Here is a 27,229-nt window from a genome sequence, read left to right on the forward strand (position 1 = left end):
ACCTATCAATTCAACTCTTACACACACATCTCGTTATGGGAAGATAAATCATTCATTTCTCAGAACCCTCTCACACAATAAAGAGGCCTCAACCTCCCTTCCAGGCTAAATACTTTTATGATGAGCTTTCTTGTACTCAGTTTCAAAACAGCCTAACACACTGTTATTCATTTTATGGTGGATACATGAGACACATATATGTGTGACGATTTCCTACATATCTTCACCCTCTCTCTTCCCTTTCTCACCTAGCCGTCCTGTCAAATTAAAGGCGGAAAAGCCTAAATAATAGTCTTTACAAAAAAAAAAAAAAAAAAATGGATCTTTTACTTTGTACATTCACAATCAAAGTAACTGAAAGATTTGAATACCTCAGGGATAAGAGAGGCTAAAGATCCAATGTTGGTGACTAAAGCTTATTCTGGATGGTGTTACTTACTGCTGAAAGGGACAAGAGCGTGTTCTTCAGTCTTAGGTTGTTATTCAGTACAGACACATACCTTGAACTACAACTTGATTTGGGCAAATCAGAAAGAAAAAAAACATGGACCCCTTTCCAGATAAATATACTCAGATGTACAAATAAATGCTTAGCAGTGCAGGGCATACATTTCCTGATTTAACCTCTGTAGCTGGTATAAATCAATTTTAAATCCAGTTGTGTTTTTTTTATGTCAATAAGGAGGCAGGTGTGCTTCATGGGTGATCACCACATGGCTCTCAGTACCTAAAAAAGCCTCTGGTCATGTTTTTATAGGTGAAACGTAAAACAGCTATTGAACCATGTGGAACTGCAACATGTTCACAGTGAGTAATCTGATATAATGTGTGTCTCGAAGGCTGCAAACGCTGATGAGGATAGGAACCTAAATATGATTTAAAATAATCAAAGCTCTGATTTCATTAGTGCTGGCACAGAGGAAGGATACTATTCATCAGAGCAACAGCCTCACCAGTTTGTTGAAACCACATCCTGCAAATCCCCCATCTCGCTCCTTCTCCCCTGTCATGAACTCTGATTCATCCTAGTTTTATCTTCTTCTTTGCCTCTTATTGTGCCTGCTGCCTGCCTTTTCTGTCTCTGTGTTCTCACTGTATGTTCAGGGATGTGCAGAGTAAACTGGCCCCTGAAGTGCATCAGGCATTTGCTTCCAGGTAAGAAGAAGAAGAAGAAGAAGAAACATTATTATTAGTCACATACAATTGTACAGTACAACTTGGTAAAATTGAGTGCCTGCATTTAACCCATCCTAAGCATTAGGAGCAGTGGACAGCTACATACAGCACCCAGGGAGCAACTTGGGGTTCAGTGTCTTGCACAGGTGTCTTGTGGACGGAAAATCCTGGAATCGAACCGCCTATGTTGTGGTTTAGGAGGGGGGCGACCCCCTCTACCTCTGTACCACAGCCACCCCAATAAATCAAAGCAGCACATTGCATCATCCAGGAAAAACACACCTTTCCCATGAATGAAGAGAACATTATAATGGATAAAAAGAAAGTTGCATAAATATCTTTAAACAACATTCTTAGACTGAAACAAAATATGTGGGTGGGACTGGATTGTGCCAACAACAGGATGAGTAATGGGAGCACTCCACCTTCTCGCAGTCTTTCTCCTTCATGCTCTCTCTCTCTCTCTCTCTCTCTCTCTCTCTCTCTGTCTTCCTCTCTCGGGCAATATGCATTCAATGATGTCTTTATTTCACATCACCCTGGCAGCTTCCTAAGCCAACCAAGTGATCTGTGCCAACTTCCTCACCATGCCAATCCAATCACAGTAATCTCTCAAAGGGCCAGAGGCCAAAGAGCTGCAGCTGCATTCCCGTATACGTATATACACACAAGGCTCTGATGGCAGCAAAAGGCCAACTATGGTTCCCCGTTGAATTTGAAACCTGATTCACATAATACAGGTCCTCAGCGACCCATTGATTCCCAGCATGTCTATATCTACCCTGGAATTATGGAGAAAACCCAGCTCCAGAGAAATCAAGGTTTTGACCATTCTATTGCTAAAGTGCCTTTGACCATTTTATTGCCAAATATGGCACCCTGTTAATTAAAGTTATATTTCAACTCTTTTTCTGTCTGCTAATTAAAGCCATATTGTATGTCTATTTTAGGCTGCTCTAAAAACCAATCCTCCTGTTTAGCCAGACTCTTTTCACCTCAGGGTGATAGGATACACATCCCATAATGTCATATCGGACTATTCTGATATAGGATTTAAAAAATAAAGAATTTTTCTGGCTTCTAATTGAAGCCATATTGTAACTCCTTTTCAGGCTGCTCTAAAATTGTTTAAAGACATAAATACAAAACATCACAATTCAATAAGTATAACTGTAGTAGTTAAAAAGTAACATGGGAGTAGAAAATGTAATATAGACTCTGGTCTTAACATTTGTCTCCTACAGACTTCTTTATGCAACACTAGAAACTACGACAAGTAGGACTCATGAGGCGTCTGGGAAATACAACAGGTAGAGAAAGAGAGCGAGAGAGAGAGAGAGGGAGGAAGCTTCTCATCTCGCCACAGTCAGTCAGTCAGTCAGTCAGCCACAGAGTTGCGATCATACAACATTGGCATGTCACTGACCTGCATGCACCACTGTCTGTTCAAACCCATTTTAGACACCCAGACATGGTGGTTGCTCTGACGAAAAAATACACCGCTAAACAAAAACAACCCAACCCCATGTTTCTAAATGAAGTCTTCATTTTATGTTAAGATAAATGACAAATGAAAATATCTGCAGTATGAAAGTGCTACACTTGCTACTCAAAATTAGAATTTCAGCCACATTGCAAACTCTGTACGCAGGTAGCCACGTGTAAATAGAGGACCACCACTCTGTGTCTGTGTTTTATTTTCTATCATATACATTTCAATTAAAGAAGTTTTTGAATTAACATTCTTATTATTTACAAATGGTGTTTGCTATTTTACACTTTGTGTCCGCCCTGTTTGTGGCTCCCACATGCATCTTCCATTTGGACTGTTATACAAGATATAAAAGACAAAGTACAAACTGTATTTTAAAACTGTTTATTACTGAGGATATTAATATGCAGATTAATGATACAACAGAGTAGCAGGACACCATGGATTACAGTAGGTTTCGTAACATTTCACATGAGAGTCACTGGTTAAGTTGAATAAATTAGCACAGTAGTTTTCAGAGTGTGGGGAGAGAAACCATACTACCGTAGCTAACTGGTTGTTTCTTGCATCCTGGTGTTCCTGCATACTGCTACAACAACATTAGAATTTCTACACACAAAGAGCTGTTAAACCTTGATAAAGTACATTTAATGATTTTGTTTGACAATGACACGCAGCACAGCTCCCTCCATGGCACACCAGTGTGCCTCAACACATGCTGAGAACCATTATGTCCACACAGTACAAGCGGAACAACAGAAAGTCACTTCTATGCTGATGTGAAAAACATTGCTTGGTATCATATACAAATATGCACTAACAAGAGTCCCACGTCATTTACTGCAAATATATCTCATTTAAACCTGTGATCCACAGATACAGTAGCAGTTAGTGGCTTACAGTTCATCTTCACTTTCCGGACGATTACATTTGTACTATTACCCAAGAGAGCTTTTAGGTTTTCAAGTTTATACGTTATAAAATAATGTTTCTTTTTACATTTTTCATAACTCCAAAATTTCTGTTAATTGCCCACTCTTTTATATATCCACTTATCTGTATGTGCACGGGTGCGTGTTGGTGTTTTGTTTATGGAGGCCAACTAGCAAGAGCTGTGAAAGATGGAGGGGTGGGCTCCAATCCAAAATCTCATCTGATTTGGGTATAACGTTTAAATAGTAATCAAATAATAGCACGCTTGTTTGACAATTATGTTGTGAAAGCATCCTGCCAGCTAACATGGTATTTGGGCTCGCTGCCCAGATAACTCACACACGTTGGCTCGTAATGGTATTTTTGAAGTTGTCTCACATTCCTTATTGAATAAACTGTCTCACGTGATGACAGTAGATACATTTATGAGGGAATTTTCAAAAGACTATATGGGACAAAATGATGAGGAGAAAGTCAGTCAAAAATGCACACAGTGTCCTTCAGCTGGTTCATTTGCTTCATTTTGAATGTATTAATCAGTATTCCAGTTGTCTGTCCTGCTTGTTGTGTGTAGTTTGGGGGGTTTGAGACTCGTCAGAGAGCCGGGAGCACTTGATAGTCTTAATTAACATGAATTACATTTAATTCACGTTTGGACCAGGGCTCAGCTGTACTCTGATCACTCTCTTATACTCCATCTCTTGTCTTCACTGGATACAGAGACAAGCTGATAACACGTGTATCAGACTCAGAAAAAGCCTTTAATATATAATACGTATTTTGTTGGATGTCTTAAATATTATCTCACTTTAGCAGTTTTCATTAATACATACAGTACAGGCCAAAAGTTTGGACACACCTTCTCATTCAATGTGTTTCTTTATTTTCATGACTATTTACATTGTAGATTCTCACTGAAGGCATCACAACTATGAATGAACACATATGGAATGATGTACTTAACAAAAAAGTGTGAAATAACTGAAAACATGTCTTATATTTTAGATTCTTCAAAGTAGCCACCCTTTGCTTTTTTTGATAACTCTGCAAACCCTTGGTGTTCTCTCAATGAGCTTCATGAGGTAGTCATCTGAAATGGTTTTCACTTCACAGGTGTGCTTTGTCAGGGTTAATTAGTGGAATTTGTTCCCTTATTAATAAAAAAGCAAAGGGTGGCTACTTAGAAGAATCTAAAATATAAGACATGTTTTCAGTTATTTCACACGTTTTTGTTAAGTACATAATTCCATATGTGTTTATTCATAGTTGTGATGCCTTCAGTGAGACTCTACAATGTAAATAGTCATGAAAATAAAAAGGAAACGCATTGAATGAGAAGGTGTGTCCAAACCTTTGGCCTGTACTGTATGGAGACCAGCCACTGTGACACATTTTGTGTGTATTTACATATGACAACAAGATGTTCAATTATTCATTCAGGTTGTGTCTTTTTGCTCTTACATGTAGGCCATATTTAGTCTTTGCTTGTATTTGGTGCCTTTTATTGGTTAAGATAGTCTTATTTTTACTCTGAGCTTTCTGTCAAGATGGCTGTGGTAGTTTACAAGTGAAATTGAAGTTAAAATGGAAGCTGTTACATCCCTTTCTGTATTCCTTTTACAACTCTGAACACTGTACATCTTGAGAAGAAAATAGTCTTAACTCAGTTCTTCCACAGCTACCAAGACCATAAAAGGTTTGTATATGTGTAGAAATGTCAAACTACCAGAGGACACAGTTTCTTGGGAGAGATCTCAACTATTAAATGGTCATTTTTGGAGAAATTAACATTTGAGCAAGTGTTACACAGTTGAAACTCTCAGCATGCAGTACTTGCTGCATAAATAAAATAAATCACCCAGCTTGCATGACTAAAAAGAGCATGATTCTGTGAAAGAAAAGTGCCGGATGGGCTTCAGTCCGCACAGATTTACAGGCCAAACTGTCAAATTCTTCATTATGCTGCGTGGCCATCTGTAAATGGCCTGAAGTATTGCGTAATTGGTTGTTTTGCATATCAGTGCTGAGTTCTCTTCAACATTAATACGTTCTCACAAGTGTGCCCTCACTGTGAGCACACTGCTGCTATACAGTGAAGACCTTCAGCTTGAACTATAGCTGTCATGGATCTTAGTCTCCATGGGGGATACATAATGTAAAGGTCAAACCAAACAAAACACTGCTTAACATCCAAGTCAGTCTTTTCTGTTCTGTATTAATCTCTATTTACACATCAAGCCATTGTTATCTATAGAAATTCTTCATATAAATATATAATATATATATTTGTATTTACATCTCTCTTCAAAAAAGTCAGTGGTGCTGTGCAATCTATCCTATCAGAGTTAAATACACATAACCAAACACATGTAGAGGTCAGTACAGGTAACATTAAAATGCATACTGTGCACCTGCAACTGTGATGAACCGACAGATTGTCCCACCCGAAACTTAAACCAATCAGAGTGGGTTTGACCTGTGCTTGCAGAAACTCCAAATGCTCAACTTCACCACAAAACCTTTGTGGTTGTCTCTCAGTCTTTTTGTCTCTGTCAGAGCGTCTCTCTGTGATCAGCGGTGTTCCCACGGTGACAGCAGTAGGAGCAGCATGGTCGCCAGGGTCAAAGGTTCAACAGACAGCGTGTGGGCTGAGCCTTGAACAGCCACCTGACACAGAATATGCAATGAGATGCAACATTATATGACAGGAAAGAGTAAAGGAAGAAGAGAACGAGTAGGAGCGGAGAAACAGCTACCTGTGGTGGTGAGAGGTGATGAGGAGGGACGAGGCGACGAGGAGGAGGAGGAGCAATGTCCTTTGTCACTGGACTACGACCGCTGGATGTATCACCTGAGAACGACAAAAGCAAATATATAGCATACAGTACATGACAGTATAGGTGCGTACCCTATATATGTGATTATGTATCAAAGAGCCCTATCAGATGAGCTTCAGTTCCCCTTTATCAACACATGCTGTCCTGTTCCAAATGTGTTAATTCGAATAGATTTTTTACTGGACGTTATCAAGTTCTGCCCACGATACTGTAGGTTTGGTTTTGATGCAAGTCTGCATTCATACTGCTCCCACAGCTGGACTTTTCAGCCATTTATTCATACTTTTTTGCTATTGATTTCGACTTTTCTGCTCACTTGGTTTTAACACACACTCAATCACAGCAGGTGGTTTTAATGTGTTACAACTGACTCAGATTGATTAGAAATGTGTCCTATGCTGTTAGATCACCATAGTTGGTTATTCTAAAGATGAGAACTGTTTAATGTTATGATCAGATAGTTATGCTATATATAGCTGATAGGTTGGATATTTCAGTATACATGTTTCAAATGTATTTCATATCTTGTATGTAGTGTACTACACAGAAGGTTAGTTGAAGGTAACACTGTCCTACACAGGAGTAGATTGGAATGTGTGAATCTATTAGAAGCATAGGCCATAAAAGGTGTAGTTTGAAAGTAACTGTTCCACTGAAATAGATAGCTTGGACCGTGTGAGGACAAAAAGAGTATAAAAAGGATCCATTTTGATGTTCGTGTTAGTCACCCTTGGGCAGACACTTTCGTATGCTCAACGGTTGTCTCATTGTCACGCGAGTTTGTTCACTGTTTGAATAAAGTTGCATTTGATTTGAAATCATCGGACTGGTCGTCATCTTTGAAGTCTCCAAATATCATTTCTGAGTTATCAACCGATAACAGTAGACTATGTACATATTCTTAATGTTTTTTTGATTTTTTTAATTCTTAATCTGGTCCAGTGTAATGTATCTACTTTTTCCACTTGCTTTTATTATTGTTGGTCTTTTAATTTTATTGGCCTATGTGAAGCACTTTAAAACTTAATTTCTGATTGCTCTACATATAAATACCTTTCATCCAAAGTAAATTATGTATTATATTACACTGCAATCTTGAACATGGGAACTACAGTACTTCATTAATATAGTTTTACAAGCAACATTCAACTGACTTTAAGTGTCTAACAAGATCAACTAAATAAACCCAAACAAAGCAGGCCTTCGCAATCATTTTGAAAAATCTAGTTTTTTTAAAATATCTCCATAAATAAACAAGTCCATAAATTAACAGTCTGGGTAAAGATTTGTGGAAGTCATTTCTGGTTCTGTTTTTAGTCTCATGATAAATCCTGCAATATTTATGGTTGTTTTTGTTGTTGTTTAGACCTGAAAGATTTATGGATTTCACCCCACCCACCCACAGCTTCGCACAAATGTGAATACTGTTACACAGACACAGACACAGACACACACACACACAAAGAGTGTGAAGTGTTGCTTCATTAAATGGGCATATGGCCGGACTTAACCAGCTGCTTTAAGGGTGTCATATGCATGTGTGTGTGTGTGTGTGTGTGTGTGTGTGTGTGTGTGTGTGTGTGTGTTGGCAGTACTCCAGCACCTCATTGGAGGAACTTTGGTAAATGAGTGGATTAGGACAGGAGGGAAACAGACTGTGCTGCCAGCTAAATGCACACACACACACACACACACACACACACACACACACACACACACACACACACACACACACACACCTGCTTGTGTAGAAATCTGATTCTGTCTATTACAATACACATTGTCCTGCAGTACAATAGACAAAGAGCTTCTTTCAGTCACTGAGGAATGAGGTGAGTCGTTAATGTTCACACACACACAATTATATCTCATAATAATACAGACATGAAGAGAGCAGGAAAACACCCATATAAATACACACACACACAAAAGGTTATGAAATCAAAACAGACATAGACATTATCCAAAAAATAAATCTGCTTCAGAGATGCATGATGTGTTTTTGTTTTTGAGTGTCTGTGCTGATGATTTAGATGATTTGGTCACAGAACGTTCACCAATTAGGAATCTGTCCTTTATTGTGTGCTGTCTTGTCGAATAGCTGCATGGAGCAACATGGGACCCTGGGCTCATGGCGGTGCAATTATGCACAGTGTGTGTGTGTGTGTGTGTGTGTGTGTGTGTGTGTGTGTGTGTGTGTGTGTGTGTGTGGTGTCTGTTTTGTGTCCATCTGTTCCTATCAGAACTGAAAACATTTTGTCACATCTGGTTTGAACCTGTTTAGTGAACGGAACTGCATCATATTTTATTTTGCTTTTCCACCATAACAAGTGTAATGTAATAAATTGATATTCCAATTTTAGCACAATATCTGTTATTTTTGTCATTATAGCACTTTCAAAAGAAATTGGAATTATTCCAAAAACGGGACGTCCTTTGCTCCAGGATCACATGTGGCAGATTGGCTACAAATACGTGCACTCAAACGCGCACACACAGGCAAACACACCGCCAGAGATGAGTGATGCACGAAATCGCTGGTCATACTCATGGGGTAGTTTAACCTTTGTTAGAATGAGTAATGAGCGAGTGTGTTTGTGTGTGATAATACGAATGCAGGAGTGACATTTGGAGGATCAGTCACTGAGTTGCAATGGCAGATTCCAGATCAGCCAAACGTTTCAGCCTTCTTCATTGACGTCCAGCATATGAACAGCTTCCACCTCCATTCATGCCCAGTTTGCATCCTCAGAAGAGCTGACAGTTTACAAGGAAGGACAACAATGGTTACTATGCCTTGGAGGCTGAAGAGGAGAGCGACAGTGATCCATCATCAATCATCCATCTCCTGTCCAAGCAAATAAATGTGTCCTCTTCACCGTTGACTTGTACTTTAGATACTTTTTCCAAAATACTAAGATAAAAAACGGAATTGGATTCAAGTGAAGTATTGAAGGGGTGACAGTAAGGCTGGAAAGCAGGTGGAGCAGGGCTATAAATCAGAGCTGTGGTGACCCACAGGAAATAGACTCAGTGCATCTCTCTCTCTCTCTCTCTCTCTCTCTCTCTCTCTCTCTCTCTCTCACATACTGTAACACACAAACAGCATTCATGTCTTAAAAAAGAAATATGTCTCGTTGTTGCAAAAAGAACATTGTCAATTATTGAAAGTTCATAATTCTATGTCTATGATGTAATGTGGAAGAAAAAAAATCAGTAAAACACTGAATTCAGTCACAACATGTGTCTTATATTAATACCATTTATGCAGACATAATCTTTCTTTCTTAGATATCAGGCTTGTGTCTTAAATGTCCCATGGCATGAAAATTTCACTTCATGAGGTTTTTGTTAACATTAATATGAGTTCCCCCAGCCTGCCTACTGTCCCCCAGTGGCTAGAAATGGTGATAGGTGTAAACCGAGCCCTGGGTATCCTGCTCTGCCTTTAAGAAAATGAAAGCTCAGATGGGCCGATCTGGAATCTTCTCTTTATGAGGTCATAAGGAGCAGGATTTACCTCCCCTTTCTCTGCTTTGCCTGCCCAGAGAATTTGGCCCACCCATGAGAGAGAGACATCATGGCTTTCAAACGAGCAAAGTGACAGTTGGTCAAGGCCACAACCCCACCCTCCACCTTGTCCCCCCCTCTCTTCCTCAATAGCTACAGACACAGAAATGGCACATACTAAGGAAAGCTCATTGAGGGACTGGCTCTAGTGGCTGTAATTCTGCACCAAGGCTGAATTTTGGGAAAGAGACTTCAGATACAGTATTAGGGGACCACTAAGGGACCTTTAAGCAATTATCTTTTCTCAGCCAAGAACATTTTCAAGTCCCATAATAAAAGCTAAAGTATAATATAATAATAATAATAATAATAATAATAATAATAATAATAATAATAATAATAATATATTGGTTGAAGTAGCAAATGTACAGTACTTTTTGACAAACTATTGATCATTTAAAAGAACAATTTCAACTGATTTAATAAGTGACTAAAACTTTGATTTGGATAACTAACTAAATAAATAAATAAATAATTGTTCATCCGTATAAAATATAAATGACAGTAAGCTGTTGTTGATAAGAAGCAGCATGTCTAAACATTTCTTTTTTTAAATACACATTTCAGCAAATGTAATGATGGTGTATTTGATCATTTCTATTTTTTTGCATTATACAAAAAAACATTCTGGTTCCAAATGACCATCCAGCCAAAACCGCCATCTGCACCTGTGGTGCGTTAATCCACTGTAATGTTCAGATTTTACCATCCCTCCCTGACCTGTAACAAGCATCCCGAACCTCAGCAATGCTGTGTTTAATTCTCTTTCATGATTTCATGCATTCCTGCAGTCTGCACACTGAAACAAAACCCGGCTGACAACACAGCATCTTTCTAATAACAGCAGAAAATAACCTATTGTGTCTGTGTGTGTGTGTGTGCTGTATGTGTGTGTCCGTAAACACTGTATGTCACAGAAACTTGTTAGTTATGCTTTGATCAGACTAATGTGTGTGTAAAAGCAGAACTGGTACAATGCATTTAAATGCGTAAAGCAAGGAAGTCTCGTCTTGCATCAGAAGGTAACCTTTGGTCGTTTACATATGTATGATGTGTGTGTGTGTGTGTGTGTGTGTGTGTGTGTGTGTGTGTCTGTGTGTGTGTGTGTGTTTATGTTCGATATACAGTACAAGTGTGTGCTTGTGCATGTGGATGGAGTGATGAAAGGAGGTCAGGGATGCATCTAATGAGTGAAAAGTAGAAAAGTGAACTGACAGCAAAGGTGAACTGGCAGCATCAAGGTGAATGAGTGAATATGTGTGTGTGTGTGTGTGTGTGTGTGTGTGTGTGTGTGTGTGTGTGTGTGTTAATGATGTTTGATATCAGATGCCTGTGGTGTATTGTTCAGAACTGTCAATTTAGGCCCCAATTATGCTCAATCTTGTCCATTCTCAATTTGTACATTCATTCTTTTCTCTCTCTCTCTCTCTCTCTCTCTCTCTCGCTCGCACGCACACACACACACACACACACACACACACACACACACACACACACATACACACACACGATGCAAGGTGACCTTGGAAAGCGTCTGGATAGCTGGTGTGTGTGTGTGTGTAGGCGTGTAAATGTATCCCGAGCATTTCTAGCTGAATCAGTAATGAGCATTTCATTACTTCAGCCTCAGTTCCCCAGGGAGGATACACACACACACACACACACACACACACACACACACACACACACAAACACACACACACAAACAGAGCAGGAAGAGCAAGTACTTTTCAGAATCAAATTATAAATTGATACGGTATTGTATCTCCTAATTTTCTTCACTGCTTTCATCTTGTTATTTACGGACTTAAAAAGGAATATTGTTAAATTGGCCTGCAAGTCAACTTAATTATTAAGACAAGAATCTATAGACACTAAAATCAGCAAAGGTGTCCCTGGTGGGTAATTTGCCACAATGTTTTCAAGCATTTAATACTTTTGTTTGCACTGTAATATCCTGAGTGATAGTTATGTTCCTTATCTCAAAAAGAAGGGATGAGAACTTTTAGCAGCTCTAAGCATTCTATGCTATAACTCATTTCGAAGGGATTACTCAGAGATGTTCAATCAGTGTTAAAATGTACATAAAATAGCACTTGTTGGGTTTTACTTTGACAGGCTCTTTGGTCTTAGCGTCCAACTAGTCCAAAGAAGCATTGTGTTTCTATTATTCTAATCCTAAACGTCTACAGCCATGCAAGCGTGTTGTCAGAGGCACAGCGGTGCTTTGAGCTAAATGTTAACGAGCTGACGTTAAGCAGATATGTTTACCATGTTAATGATCTTAGTTTGGCGTGTTAGCATGCTTACATTTGCTAGCTATCAACAAGACACAAAGTACAGCAGAGGCTGATGGAAACGTAACTTTTGCTGGTATTTAGGCATGAAACAAAGTAGTGGACAAATTGAAATGAAAAGTTATAAGATAGCCAAAGTGATTAGAATTTCCATTTAAACCCATCTGACAGTTGTTGAGATATTTCTGTCTGGACCAAAGTGTGGACCAGCCGACCTTGCCATCCCTTGCACCTCGCTGCTTGCGTGGTTAAAAAAGATTTGAGGTGGCAAACTCATTTTAAGCATCACCTCATGTCCATCATTTTTTACTTTGGGCTGACAGAAAAACAGGCATGTGGTGATGCATTATTTATCATAAATCGATCAATCAATACAGCTGAAATATGAAAGTACCGCTCTAATAAACCTGACTGATGTATTCGTTTTTAAAATATAATTTAAACTGAAGATTGTATGAATGTTACTAAAAGGTATGTTTGCTTGTTGTGTAGTGTTGTAATGGAGTGAAAGACTCACTTCATAATCAAGTTAATCCAATGGCTAATATCCCAAAAACTTGTATTTATTGACAGATTGTGAACAACAGCCTGGTCAGATTATGTAGTTTGCATCCCAGTCACCTGTTCCTCTGGTCCCAAATGAAACGTGCGGTAACATAGTCTGAAAAGTAATCTCTAGGACAGGTTTATGGCTAATGCTTGTTTTCAAATGACTGTAATAACAGTTAACGGTTTGACTTGCGGCAAAGCATCTTCCCAAGGTCACACTCAACACTAAGCAGAGCCTCCAGTGGAATCATAAAACCTTAGTAAACACGTCGGAGAAAAAAAAAGAAGAGCTGAATACTGCAGCGTAAATGCAGCGAGGGACAGTGATTGGAGGTGGATGAAAGGATGAACTCGGCAGAGGGATTGGTTGAAGGTTGCACATCAACACAGACCAGTGGGGGTGTTGTCTTGATGTGTGTGTGTGTGTGTGTGTGTGTGTGTGTGCCATGTGAATGCTCATTTGAATACTGCTAGCTGGAGGTGCAGAGAGAGAAAGCGAGACAAAGCACGGACTTCTTTCAAAAAGTCACATATTGGAATAACAGCAGAGAGGATTAATAAACAGATGATGTCTAATAAGATGAACAAACTTACTCAGGTGTAGAGAGAAAGACAGAAACAGGCAAACAGACAGGTTGCTAGACAGGCAGGCAGGGAGGGAGAGATAGGACAGGACATGACAGCCAATATAGGAGATGCTTTAAAGAGGTTTCGGGTAGGTTGATAGCTTGACTCCACCGAGTCAACCGTGCACATGGTTGTTCAGTAGATATTCTCCAAAGTGCAGCATTTCATCAATTCTTTTATCTCTCTCGGGGTGAGTTGAACAAAAGAGAGGGCCTTAAGTCACTTTGAATGAAAGAGACAGTGAGAGAACGTGAATGTGTAATTATTTAATGAGCCGCATCTCCTGCTGGGAAGATCTATCATTTCAACTCTACTGCTTATTAAAACACACACACACGTGTGTGTAATATATCGCAATCGACTCTCTCGCACCACGCAGTTCAAAGTACGTATTACAGCTATGGTAGCCTTCACGCTTCAAAAAGACGATCTCTTGCTCTTTTCAATCTCCTTTTTTCTTTTTCTGGGCGAAGACTCCTGTTCCTGAAATTTGGATTTTGAATATATGTAGACCTCCATGTTTCCTTCTTCAAACTTGCCGGGGCCGGGAAGCTACGATACCCATTAGCAGCATTAGCAGCACCTGGGAGTTTATCATGTGACAGCGAAAACGCAAAAGGCGGCGCAGTATGTCCTGTATGTCCCTTACAGGCTAACGTATTAGAGATGACTCATGAATATGGAGCGTCTGCCCCAGTTCAAGCGAATGCAAATGTAAATTTTCAAGCCAAAAGGAATACTTGGAATTGATGGTGGTGGTAAAGTTTGTGAACGGGCAACACAGATTTTGATAATGAAAAACTAAACACGTTACACACTGGACCTTTAAAGAAAGGGAAAGATAATGTTTTTGGTTAGATATTCAAAAATAACCTGTCATTGTGCTTCAAATCAGCCCTGGCCTTTTTCAGTGTTTAACAACTTGGTGGCTAAAACATTGCAATGTTGATGAACATTTTGCTGATTTATTCAGTATTTGACACACACACACACACATATATATATATATATATATATATATATATATATACACACTCACCTAAGGGATTATTAGGAACACCCTACTTATACCGTGTTTGACCCCCTTTCACCTTCATAACTTCCTTAATTCTTCGTGGCATTGATTCAACAAGGTGCTGGAAGCATTCTTTAGAGATGTTGGCCCATATTGAGAGGATAGCATCTTACAGTTGATGGAGATTTGTGAGATGCACATCCAGGGCACGAAGCTCCCGTTCCACCACATCCCAAAGATGTTCTATTGGGTTGAGATCTGGTGACTGTGGGGGCCATTTTAGTACAGTGAACTCATTGTCATGTTAAAGAAACCAATTTGAAATGATTCAAGCTTTGTGACATGGGGCATTATCCTGCTGGAAGTAGCCATCAGAGGATGGGTACATGGTGGTCATAAAGGGATGGACATGGTCAGAAACAATGCTCAGGTAGGCTGTGGCATTTAAACAATGCCCAATTGGTACTAAGGGGCCTAAAGTGTGCCAAGAAAAAATTCCCCACACCATTACACCACTACCACCAGGCTGCTCAGTGGTAACAACTTGTGAAAAGGAAGGGAGATATTGCTGACTTTTTTGTAAAGAGGCACAAATCAGGCCCAGATCAGGCCCAGGCAGACCCCACGCCTGAAACCAGCAGCCCTGGCAGCTCTCAAACGGGAGCTAGCCAGGCAAGTCACTGTGAGCATAGACAAGGACCCAGTCTACCACCACCAGGTCAGAACATACAGGCAGTAAATTGCATCTCCAGTTTATTGAAAAGTGAAGCCTCACACTGTAACAAAAGGTGATTTTGACAGATTAAGCCTCATTTTGAATGTTGATTTAGCTTGTACAATAGATGAATTTCTGTGTGATGTTATTTATTTTATTGACGTTCTATTTATTTTGTCTGTATCCATGTTTGTTTGTTTTTTACAATGCTACTGTTATATAACATTTTGTAAATTTTGTGTTAAATTTGTTGTTTTTTGTTAAATAAACTCTCCCAAGTATTTCACTCACTAATCTCCTGTATACTTCAGCTTTACTTTACAGCTGAAAATATTTCCACTTGGTTATGCAGATTGTTAATGTAAAGAGGGAGACCCATGTCTTGCTGATGACTATTGTGATCACAGTGTGTGTGTGTGTGTGTGTGTGTGTGTGTGTGTGTGTGTGTGTGTGTGTGTGTGTGTGTGTGTGTGTGTGTGTGTGAGAGAGAGAGACAGGGAGATGCATAATTATTTTTGTTGTTTCTGTAGACATCAATAATGACTGGCCAGACCTGTGGAGTGCTAAACAAACAGAAGACTTCAAATCCAAGAACCCCTGGTTGGGATCCAAAAACAAAAAATTGGGTAAGTTTAGGTAGGTTGCTAGTTTGGGTAACTTCTGAAACAGTGGGCACAGATAACTTTGTGTGTGTGTGTGTGTGTGTGTGTGTGTGTGTGTGTGTGTGTGTGTGTGTGTGTGTGTGTGTGTGTGTGTGTGTAAAGGACCATGCACACGTACAGCTGTGGATACAGGAGTAGTTACATTGTTTGTTCTTCGCAGGATGTCTGATCTGTAGCTGTGTGAACTCCATTGGGATCGACAAAGAGCAAGGTGTATCGCTCTCAAGAGAATGGATGAACTTTGAAATTCAAGTGTCTGGCCAGGGAAGTAGAACAACAAGTTTGTCAGTCTTGAGAAATAAGGTGAGGAAACATGCGTTGTCCAAGGCCCACACTCAGGCTGTGAAGGTGGCAGAGCAACAGAAAGAAGCTGCCATTGAGAATGCAGTGGAGACTATGACTGAGTCCTACATGAAGGAAACTGAAGCTGTGTTTCAAACAGCCTACCATCTGGCCAAAAAGAACCGACCCTTTTCTGACCATGAGAGCCTCATTGAGCTGCAGGAACTGAATGGTGTAAAAATGGGCTCAATACTTCATTCACTTCATTCAGTTACAGTGCAACACAAATAATACAACATGTTGCTAGTGAGATGCAGAGCAAAATCGTCAGTAGCATTATAGCATCATCCAGTAAGTTAGCTGTCCTAATTGACGAGGCATCTTCTTTAAGTCACAAAGCTGTCATGACAGTTTCTATTAAAGCATCAATTCAAGAAGAAAGCCCTGAGTTCATATTCCTGGAACTTGTTGAACTAGAAAATCAGAGAGCAGATGGCATAGTACAGGTGTTACTCACCTGTTTAACTAATGCTGGCTTTACAGAAGAGTGGCTTCATGAAAACTGGGTAACATTTGTATCTGATGGAGCCAGTGTCATGCTAGGAAAGAAGTCAGGAGTAGCAACCAGACTGACTTCGAGATTCCCAAAGCTTTTTGTATGGCACTGCATGAACCATATACTTGAACTTGCTGTGTCAGATGCAGTTGATGAGGTAAACTCTGTCAATCACTTTAAAACATTTATCCAGAAGCTATACTCTCTGTATAGTGTGTCAAACAAAAATGAACGTGAACTTGTAAATGCAGCAGCTGAAGTAGGCTCACAACTTCTTCGCATCGGCAGAATCTTGGATGTACGCTGAGTGGCCAGTAGCTTTCGGACTGTTCGTGCTGTTTGGACATCCCTGGGAGCTCTTGTGCAGCACTTTAAAAATGCTTGCAGTGATGAGATGAGGTCCACCAAAGAGAGGCAGATGTACAGAGGTTTGTTAGACCGTGTTCAAAGTCCAGAATTCATTTGTGACCTTGGCCTCATGTACGACACTCTCCACGAACTAAGTCTCCTGTCACAGGAGCTTCAGTCTCGTTCTATAACTCTCCTCAGAGCAGAGCATCTGCTGAAACGCTCAATCAGAGTGATCCAGTCATTCAAAGACAGTCCAGGTGAGAAATATAGTGAGGCTTTAGAAGCAAAACAGATTGGGGAGTATCGGTCTATAGCCCTGAAAACAAATGCAAAAATGAAGTCTATCAATCACGGCCAGTTCTTTCAAAGCCTTGTGAACAATCTGGAGAAACGCTTGTCTTTTGAAGATGAGACCATCATGGACCTCAGCATCCTTGATCAGAGCAAGTGGCCATCAAAGCCCAGCATCCGCCATGGTGAAGAACAAGTTAAGCGACTGTGCAAGCGATTTAACTTGTGCACAGACCAAGCACTGAATGGGATGCGGGACCTACTGGAAGAGCACAGTAGTGAGCCCAAGGACCTAAAACCACTTATGAACTGTATGAAAACATTCCCTGTCAGTACAGCAGAGTGTGAGAGGAATTTTAGCCTTATGAACAATATAAGCTCAGACAAGAGGGCTGTCCTTCTGATCTCAAACATATCAAACTTGATGATGATTAATATCAATCCTAGAAAATATACAAGGACCTGGTTGAAGAGCCATCGTGCTGCCTCTTCTGTGCGTTCTAGACAGTGCAGTGTGAAAGCTCCTGCAGAAAGCAAATTTGTCTGGAATATACTGTAGTATGAGCAAAGGTCAGAAACCCAGTGCTGGGTTGAGAGAGTATATCACTGTTGATGTGTTGTTAATGCATATATTTTTGTTAATTGTTAACTAAATATTGTTGTAACATATTATTTTGTTGAATGATTTACCGGTAAATGAACATGTTCAAAACAAAGCATTAATTCAAAAAAATGATGATATTCAATATTTGTAGCGATATTTATTCGTACTGCATATTCTTCATTAGTTGTTTATAAGTATGATTCTAAAGAAACAGGGCTGCTCTATTGAAACCTTGTGAAAACAAAGCATGAAGGGAAGAACATGCTTCAGTCTGGATTTCCAGACTATATCGGTGGGATTCTGACTGCGTTCATAGCATGTTTCACACCTTCATGTTCTCCTGTGCATGCATGTACAAAAAGAAAGCAGTTTCATTTTATAGCACTCATCAAACCGATCTACAGGCTCGCTCAGGGAACCTTTACAGTCACGGGTGCAGATTAGGAGCCTCGCCAGGGTTTTTATTGTTCTTTCTGGCTTTCCTTTAGAGAGATGCTTATGAATGCAGATCAAACTGTCCTCAGGCAGAGTGGTAACATGGAAAACACTGGACTCTCCCTTTAAGATGAAATGTATTCTAAAGGCTTTGAATGTGCCAGTGAATGTGGCCCCAGGGAAGTGGGGGAGAGGCTAGAGGATCAAGGCAGAGATGATGGTGGAAAGATACATGGAGGCAAGCCAATAAATGGAAAATGGTTCAGCAATGTACAGTATCTAGCTGTTAGTCCATTATTTAGTGCAGGATGATGATAAGAACCAAATACTGACAGCATTTTAACTGCAAATAAAACTACACTTTCACCAGATTCTAAAAAATAGTTACTAGGCCAAGAGAGATGGCACAAAATCTGCCATCCCTCCTCTCTTCCATCTCTCTCCCTCCCTTCCTCTCTCTCTCTCTTTTTCTCTTTCTTTATTGTCATTAAATAAGGACCCATGGGAGGACGGACCACCTGGTAACCATGGTTACAGGGATTGAGTGCCCCTCCAAATACACATTCACACATACTCTTACATAAAAACATATACACACACACACATACGCACAGACACACACACACACACACACACACACACACACACACACACACACACACACACACACACACACACACACACACACACACACACACACACACACACATACATCCTCTACTTGGTAAAGACACAACGTTTATGAATATATATATTATGAGTGAAACTTGCTTAAAATGTGTTTATCTGTGGTTTTTTTTTTGCAGAATGGAGTTAATCTGCTTCTTTCTTCTTCTTTTTTTGGACAACATGAAACTGAAAGCCATATAGTCATAGTGGGAATTTTGTAGCTTCAAACAGATGTGTTATATTTAAAATAAGGTTTCTTTTAAGGGTAAAGGATCTGTGCTTTCCAGACTTTCCAGACATTAGTGGTTGTAACATGACTCATGGACACCTGGAGGCGTTGGTATCCCCACCGTCCCAGTTTAAAGCACCGCAATTATAATGACACAGCATTTCATTTGTTACACAGATGAGAAGAGGAGAGAAAAGAAGAGAAGAGAAGCTGTGATTACATTTACATTATTGACATTTTAGGACCTGGATATGTCTGGGGGAACAGAGAGATCGGAGAAGGGGCAGTTGAAGAAGGGATTGTGCTGGTTTGAGGAGAGAAAATCAATTGGTTTAATCTTGGTGAATTCAATGGGAGGGGAGGATGAACATGAGGAATAACTAAACAAAGAATAGTAAAAGAAGAATAACGGTAACAGACTGTGTTTGATGGCATCTGTGAGATACATTTGTGTGGTTTCTCATCATGGTAAAACAGATAATAATAATACATAGCTAATAAAATTAGGTATAAAAGGTGTATCTGATTGCTGACAGTAACACAGAACAACTTTAGCATGAATTAGCATGAGCCTTGTAATGCCTAGACCTTGTGTTGTGTATGGACATGTATCTTCTTCTATTCACAAATCGCATAGTGAATCAAATATACTCTTTTGCATGTAAATAACCTTTAGTATAACATTGGTTTAAAAAAAACAACAAATGACTATAATGTAAGAGAAAAAACTAGATAATCAGCTTTTCTGGCAGGACTTCACTGCCTCTTTGTAAAAATGCCACTAACTTAAGCTCTTGCTTTAACATGCTCATATGTTGAGAAGCCGGCCTTTTGTCTTTGTTTTTGATCTGTGAACAATGTTTGCCAAGTGATTTTCCCTCTGTGGGCTGAGATCAACTTGTAAATGGACTTAAATCAAATAATAATAGGCTGTGACTAAAATAACTTCTTACTGTTAAAAGGCCCGCATAAATAAAACACAGGCTTGGCAATGAGGTGTTAAAAGTTCTGAGGTTTGATTTCAGATATTGCCTGGCACCCCATCTCCACCTCTCATCCTCCACTTCTCCAACAAAAGACTAAATGTCATGAGAATTAATTAGAAGACAGGGATGATATTTCCTCAATATTAATCATCCTTGTTCACATTTGCAAGCCCAGGGATAGAGCGAGAACATAAGCTCAATCATGTGTGTGTACGGTTAGGTATTACATAGTGGATTACACATAAAGACAGTGCAGTAACGGATGTAGCGCCTGCACACACACACGCTTAAATCGCACATGTATAGCACATGGCGGGCATGCACACACGCACGCACGCACGTACGCACAAACAAGAGGCCATAAAGATTAATTTGTATATGCACATCCACACACTTTTAAAGACTCTCTTTCTCAAGCAAGCAGAATTTTCTTTTTATGCTCTTCCTTGCCTGTGAAGTAATAAGCTCCACATTTCAGCGAATCTGATTCAGAGAAGTGTTTTGTAGGCAGAATTTTAGAGAGAGAGTCAGAGACTCAGATGTACATTGCAGGCATTCAAAGTACAAATAATTAAAAAAGAGAAAAAAATCCCTGTGATTTGTGTGGTCAGGTTGATACTGAATCACTCTTTCAGCTTTAGTGCGTGCGAGGCTTGTTTATATGCACAGAGATGCCCACGAGCGGGCAGACATGCAGAAAATCCCCTTTTGTCACTCTTTATTGTAATTCTTTCTTCAGGAATTCATTGTGGCTTCACAGACAAGATCCCCAGACGTAACCACCAGCTCGGTAAATCATAACCAACAAATTTCACTTTAAACAGCCGATGTACCAGTTTCAGGCCCAGTGGGAGGCGGGAGTTTCCACCGATCTGACACATCAAGGTTAGTCTTATACAGTAGGTTATGACAAATGTACCAACAAATAACTTTCTTTTTGAGCTGGGTGATGCAGTGTAAGGAAACAAACATGTAAGGTGGCATAAATGTTTTATCTTGTCATAAACAAAGTCTTCTATTCACAGCTACTATATCAACAGTGTTTGCATGTTATGTGCAATAAAGGAGTTTGTTTTTTAAATTCTATGAGTATGAATTATATGCATAAACCAAACTATCAAATATTTGCATTTAAATATTCTCTAAATTAAGTTAACTCTCACCAAAGCTTTACAGTGTGACATCTTAAATACAGTTTTGTTCTTGTAAAACACACACACACACACACACACACACACACACACACACACACACACACACACAAACAAGGTGCGTTTTACTATCTTTGTGGGGACCCATCATTGACATAATGTATTCCCTAGCCCCTTACCCTAACCTTAATCATCACAACTAAATGCCTAAACTTAACCCTTACCCTCACCCTAACCATAACATAATTCTAACCCTAATCATAAAACCAAGTCTTAAAGGTGCAATATGTAATATTGTATGTAATACTGGCAGCTAGCGGTTAAAATAGTTACTGCACTACCAATTCAAAATACTGGAGAGTCGTCTCCCCCGCCCCCTCCTGCCCAGACTCGAAGTTCACGGGGGTTGCCAGGCTGAGACCGCAGCATTCACAACAATGTTGCTAGACGCTTTTCTCACATAGCCAGACATTACTCCACAGTACAGTGGAGTAGCTAACGGTAGATGCTAGTCTCACATAGCCAGACATTACTCCACAGCACAGCGGAGTAGCTAACGGTAGATGCTGGCTATATTGACAGTCATAAAAGCCCGTGCTCACACGGAGCTCTGTAACCAACTGACAGACACACTTTTTTGGCTTAAAATGACAGTATGAACCGCTAAAAACACAACAACCTCACTGTCCTCTCCACACGCCAGTCAGGCACAATTCCTCGGCTAAGAATTACAATACAAAACACTAAAAATACCACTACCTTGCCGACGGAACACACTTCATTGGCTTAGAATTACGGCAACAATCGCTAAACACACTGCAAACTCACAGTCCTCTCTTTCCGATTTACAGCCCCCCTCTTGTGGCTTAAAATAACTCACCGTTGTCGGCTCCAGCCGCTGAACTACACGTTGTAAACAGCCATGGGCTGCTTGCCTGGTCCTCCCGGTAACGTTAACAGTTAGCAGGGTTAGCATGGCGGCGTTAGCCAGGACCAGTCGGGATCACTTTACTGGCTATGTCTCAATTGTTTTTGCGAGTAACCAACTCGGGTACTCTAGCTATATAATTCAATGTGAGTACACAAATGTTGAAATGACAAAAAATGCCCGTCCCTAGTAGCTGTGATAAATTAGCCTGAAGCTAATGCTTACCTGTTCAGGAGAAAATAAGCCAACTCTGCGTCCTTTTGGGATCTAAGCTGTCTCCATCTTTCAAATACATCTCCAATATTTACCAGGGGGTTGTTACATCTCTGGTCACGTAACTGTTAGAAACATGCTGTTTTCTTTTTTTATGTCATGTAGAATCTATCTCCGTTGATCCTGTTCGTTTGTTTGCTGCTTTCATGGCTGTACTACCGTTACAGCTGTAGTGCGCTGGGTTTACGTTTTTACAGGTATATCTGGCAACCCGGCCTGCCTGTCAAACTGGGCCGTTGATAACAACACACAGATCAAAACATAAACATAAATTCCGTCACGGAATGTAAATTTCAAAAAGAAAAAATACTGACATTAGCATTGTTGTCAGAAAAGATAGTATTTCAGTTTAACATGTTTCCTTAATATCTGATGAGGCATTGGTGTCAATTTATTACAATACAAATATTACATATACAGTGGGGGAAATAAGTATTTGACCCCTTGCTGATTTTGCAGGTTTGCCCACTTACAAAGAATGCAAAAATCTACAATTTTAATCATATGTACATTCTAACAGTGAAAGACAGAATCCCAAAGAAAATTCCAGAAAATCACATCATATGAATTTATTAAAATTGATAACCATCTGATGAGGAAAAACAAGTATTTGACCCCCTGGACAAACAGCAAGTATTCTGGCTCCTACAAGCCAGTTAGTCTTTCTTTAAGACACAGCCCCAATCCGAACCAATTATCTACATCAAAGATACCTGCCTCACCTCGTTACCTGTATAAAAGACACCTGTGAACACCCAAACAACCAGCATCCAACATCACTACCATGGGCAAGACCAAAGAGCTTTCTACGGACATCAGGGACAAGATTGTTGATCTGCACAAGGCTGGGATGGGCTACAAGAGAATCGGAAAGCAACTTGGAGAGAAAAGATCAACTGTCGGTGCAGTTATCAGGAAATGGAAGAAGCACCACACCACCGCCAATCTCCCTCGGTCTGGGCCTCCACACAAGATCTTGCCTCGTGGGGTGTCCCTGATCATGCGAACGGTGAGGAATCATCCCAAAACCACAAGGGGGGAACTGATGAATCAACTGAAGGCAGCTGGGACCACAGTTACAAAAAGAAACGGTTGGTAACACACTACGCCGTCATGGATTGAAATCCTGCAGCGCACGCAAAGGTCCCCCTGCTCAAGAAGAAACATGTACAGGCCCGCATGAAGTTCGCCATTCACCACCTGGACGACTCAGAAGAGGCCTGGAAGAAGGTGATGTGGTCAGATGAGACCAAAATAGAACTTTTGGCCTCAACTCAACTCGTCGTGTTTGGAGGGCAAAGAACACCGAGTACAACCCAAAGAACACCATCCCCACCGTCAAGCATGGTGGTGGCAACATCGTGCTTTGGGGGTGCTTTTCAGCCAAGGGGACGGGACAACTCCATCGTATTGAGGGGAGGATGGACGGGGCCATGTATCGTGGAATTCTGGACCGACATCTCCTTCCCTCAGTGAGAGAGCTGAAGATGGGTCGAGGATGGGTGTTTCAGCACGACAACGACCCTAAGCACACCGCCAAAGCAACAAAAGAGTGGCTGAAGAAGAAGCACATCAAGGTTCTGGAGTGGCCTAGCCAGTCTCCAGACCTGAATCCGATTGAAAATCTTTGGAGGGAGCTTAAAATTCGAGTTGCCAGGCGACAACCTCGGAACCTGAATGATTTGGAGGCTGTCTGCAGGGAGGAGTGGGCCAACATCCCTGCCGAAATGTGCACAAACCTTGTCACCAACTATAAAAACCGTTTGACATCTGTGCTGGCCAATAATGGCTTTTCTACAAAATATTAACATGGTGTTTGTCCAGGGGGTCAAATACTTGTTTTTCCTCATCAGATGGTTATCAATTTTAATAAATTCATATGATGTGATTTTCTGGAATTTTCTTTGGGATTCTGTCTTTCACTGTTAGAATGTACATATGATTAAAATTGTAGATTTTTGCATTCTTTGTAAGTGGGCAAACCTGCAAAATCAGCAAGGGGTCAAATACTTATTTCCCCCACTGTACCTTTAACCCTCAAACTGCCCTTTAAAGTTGTGTGGTCCAGCATTTTGGCCCCACAAATATAGTTAAACAAGCACACACACACACACACAAATCCCCCCATTTGACTTAGTGGTCTTACTTTAGTACATGTCATAACTTTGATGTGGAGATTACACTCGGGTACTTATTGTTAGATTTGTTTTCGGCCCATGGCTACATAAAATCCCTTAACTTCAATAGCAATATTTACCAGTACAATCCTACAGCAGAGTTCTTATCATTTTTTAAACAATGTGTGTATGTGACTGGTTGACTGTAAATTTGAATTGCCCTTTAGGGATGAATAAAGTTGTTTGAATTGAATTGAATTAAATGGAGATTTTTTAGTCAAATACAGACTTCTCGCATTGAAAAGAGTGGTACAATTTATGTAAGAAATCCCTTGGTTTCTTTTGCCAAATCTTCCCATTACCTCACAGTAAGACTACAGAGAACACTGGGCACCGAAATGTTATTCAGGTCAAAAACAGAACACATTACATTTGGCCAATAAACCTCAACATAGAGCAACATTTTCTGATCAACAATTTAAATATAACTATAAATCAAGGAACCTCTGTGCGTGTGTATGTATGAGTGTGTGTCTCCCACATACGCAGTACAGCAGCGGGGGCGGGGAGTTGCTACATCCCTAGACGGCTGATTGCGGTTCATGGAGAGCTAATGTGCTGATGGAGTGTCTGGCTACTCCACATAGAATATGGGGATGGGAGGAAAACGTGCTCTGGTTCAATGGCATTTCTTTAAACCAATCAGAATCGTAATGGGCGGTGCTAAACTCCACACAGAGACGCAAATAATAATGCGAGAGAAAGCTCAGATTGTACAGATAGTCTAGCTAACTGTCTCAGTTTATTATAACTGCATTTTGTGTCAAATGTTGTTTGTGGGAATTTACACAATTAATTTGTGAAAATAAAAATACTGGGAACCAAGCGATCGGCCCATTCCGAACAGGCCTGCACCCCAAACGGGCACCCTGCTAGTTACAGCTAATTTGAACTATATTCACTCTGTGTGATTGCCTCAATGCACCAATGGGTCCCCAGACCTCCCTGTGACACACCCATGTATTATGTATAAGCATGAGCCTGGTGAATATGTCAAGAGATAAATGAATAATTACGGTTTATTTTTTCATTTTTGGGATGACCTGGTTGTTAGTGCATCCTTTATCCCGGCCGAGCAGGAAATAAACTGCTGAGACCAGCAGAAAGAGAGATGGAAAAAGAGAGAGAGAGAGAGAGAGAGAGAGAGAGAGAGAGAGAGAGAGAGGACAGTTGAATCCATCTCTCTGTTCTATCCCTCCCTCTGGGCATTTCCCTGCTGGCACAAGATTTGTGGTGGAGGCTGCTGCATTTTAAAACCTCCACCATGCCAATGAACTGTGTGTGTGTGCGTGCGCGCACGCGTGCGTCCGTGTGTGTGTGTCTGTGCGTGTGTGTGTGTGTATGTACAGTCTATATGCTGATGTGTTATGTATGATTCTTAAAGGTCCCATGACATGGTGCTCTTTGGATGCTTTTAGTGGTCCCCTAATACTGTATCTGAAGTCTCTTTCCCGAAATTCAGCCTTGGTGCAGAATTATAGCCACTAAAGCCAGTCCCATAATGAGCTTTCCTTAGTATGTGCCATTTCTGTGTCTGTATCTATTGAGGGGGAGAGAGAGGGGGGGGGGGGGGGGGGGGGTGGCAAGGTGGAGGAGGGGGGAGGTTGTGGCCTTGACCAACTGCCACTTTGCTCGTTTGAAAGCCATGATGTCTCTCTCTTTCATGGGTGGGCCAAATTCTCTGGGTGGGCAAAGCAGAGAAAGGGGAGGTAACCTTGCTCCTTATGACCTCATAAGAAGAAGATTCCAGATCGGCCCATCTGAGCTTTCATTTTCTCAAATGTTAAAAAACTTCATAAAGTGAAACTTTGCCAATCATGCCATGGTACCTTTAATCTCTATGTTTGCACAAGCAAAAGACAAACTTGGAAGTGTGCATCCATTCATGTGTTTATATGTGTGGCTGTACGTTTGCTAATGTGTGTTCCTCTGTTTTTGCATGTGTATGTCAGTTTGTGTGTGTTTGTTTGTGTGTTTGACTCACCGTTCTCCACACCAGATGCTTCACAGCCATCTTCATCATCGCAGTCGTCGCCACTGCCTCTCTCTGTCTGTGCGCTCCCTCCCTCCTCTTCCTCCACCTTTCCTCTGGCTTTGCTCACCCAGCCGAGGTCCACTAACACCTCCTAAATAAAACACACATACAATACAAATGTCCATAAACACTACACATACAGTACAAGTAAAGCTGGGCAATATGGAAAAAAATCAAATATCAAATATACATCACTTTAGTGTAATGCAGCCTTTACAACCAAGAAAAGACAACCCTTGTGTCATATCATGATATCCAAAATTTAAGACGATATCTAGTCTCATATATTGATGTCAATATATTGCCCAGCCTTACATACCAGTGGCTCTATGGATGGCAATGTTGGTTTGACTTCTCAGCTAGCACCACCATCAGGTCAAAATTGCAAT

The 27,229-nt window shown here is 40.5% G+C and overlaps 1 protein-coding gene across 1 annotated transcript in view; it reads right to left on the reverse strand.

Annotated features, from left to right (window-relative positions):
* Positions 1 to 4,939: 4,939 nt before the first annotated feature.
* The window catches only part of LOC114560953 (glypican-5), a 63,710-nt gene continuing 41,420 nt past the window's right edge, over positions 4,940 to 27,229 (reverse strand). The window contains exons 10-12 of the mRNA XM_028586588.1: positions 26,790 to 26,931; positions 6,358 to 6,452; positions 4,940 to 6,268 (exon numbers count right to left, since the gene is read on the reverse strand). Coding sequence (XP_028442389.1) covers positions 6,173 to 6,268; positions 6,358 to 6,452; positions 26,790 to 26,931 — 333 coding nt within the window. The 3' untranslated portion in view covers positions 4,940 to 6,172. The remainder of the gene's footprint in view (positions 6,269 to 6,357; positions 6,453 to 26,789; positions 26,932 to 27,229) is intronic.

The sequence above is a fragment of the Perca flavescens genome, chromosome 9 (genome assembly GCF_004354835.1).
Source record: "Perca flavescens isolate YP-PL-M2 chromosome 9, PFLA_1.0, whole genome shotgun sequence".
In the NCBI taxonomy this organism is placed as follows: domain Eukaryota; kingdom Metazoa; phylum Chordata; class Actinopteri; order Perciformes; family Percidae; genus Perca; species Perca flavescens.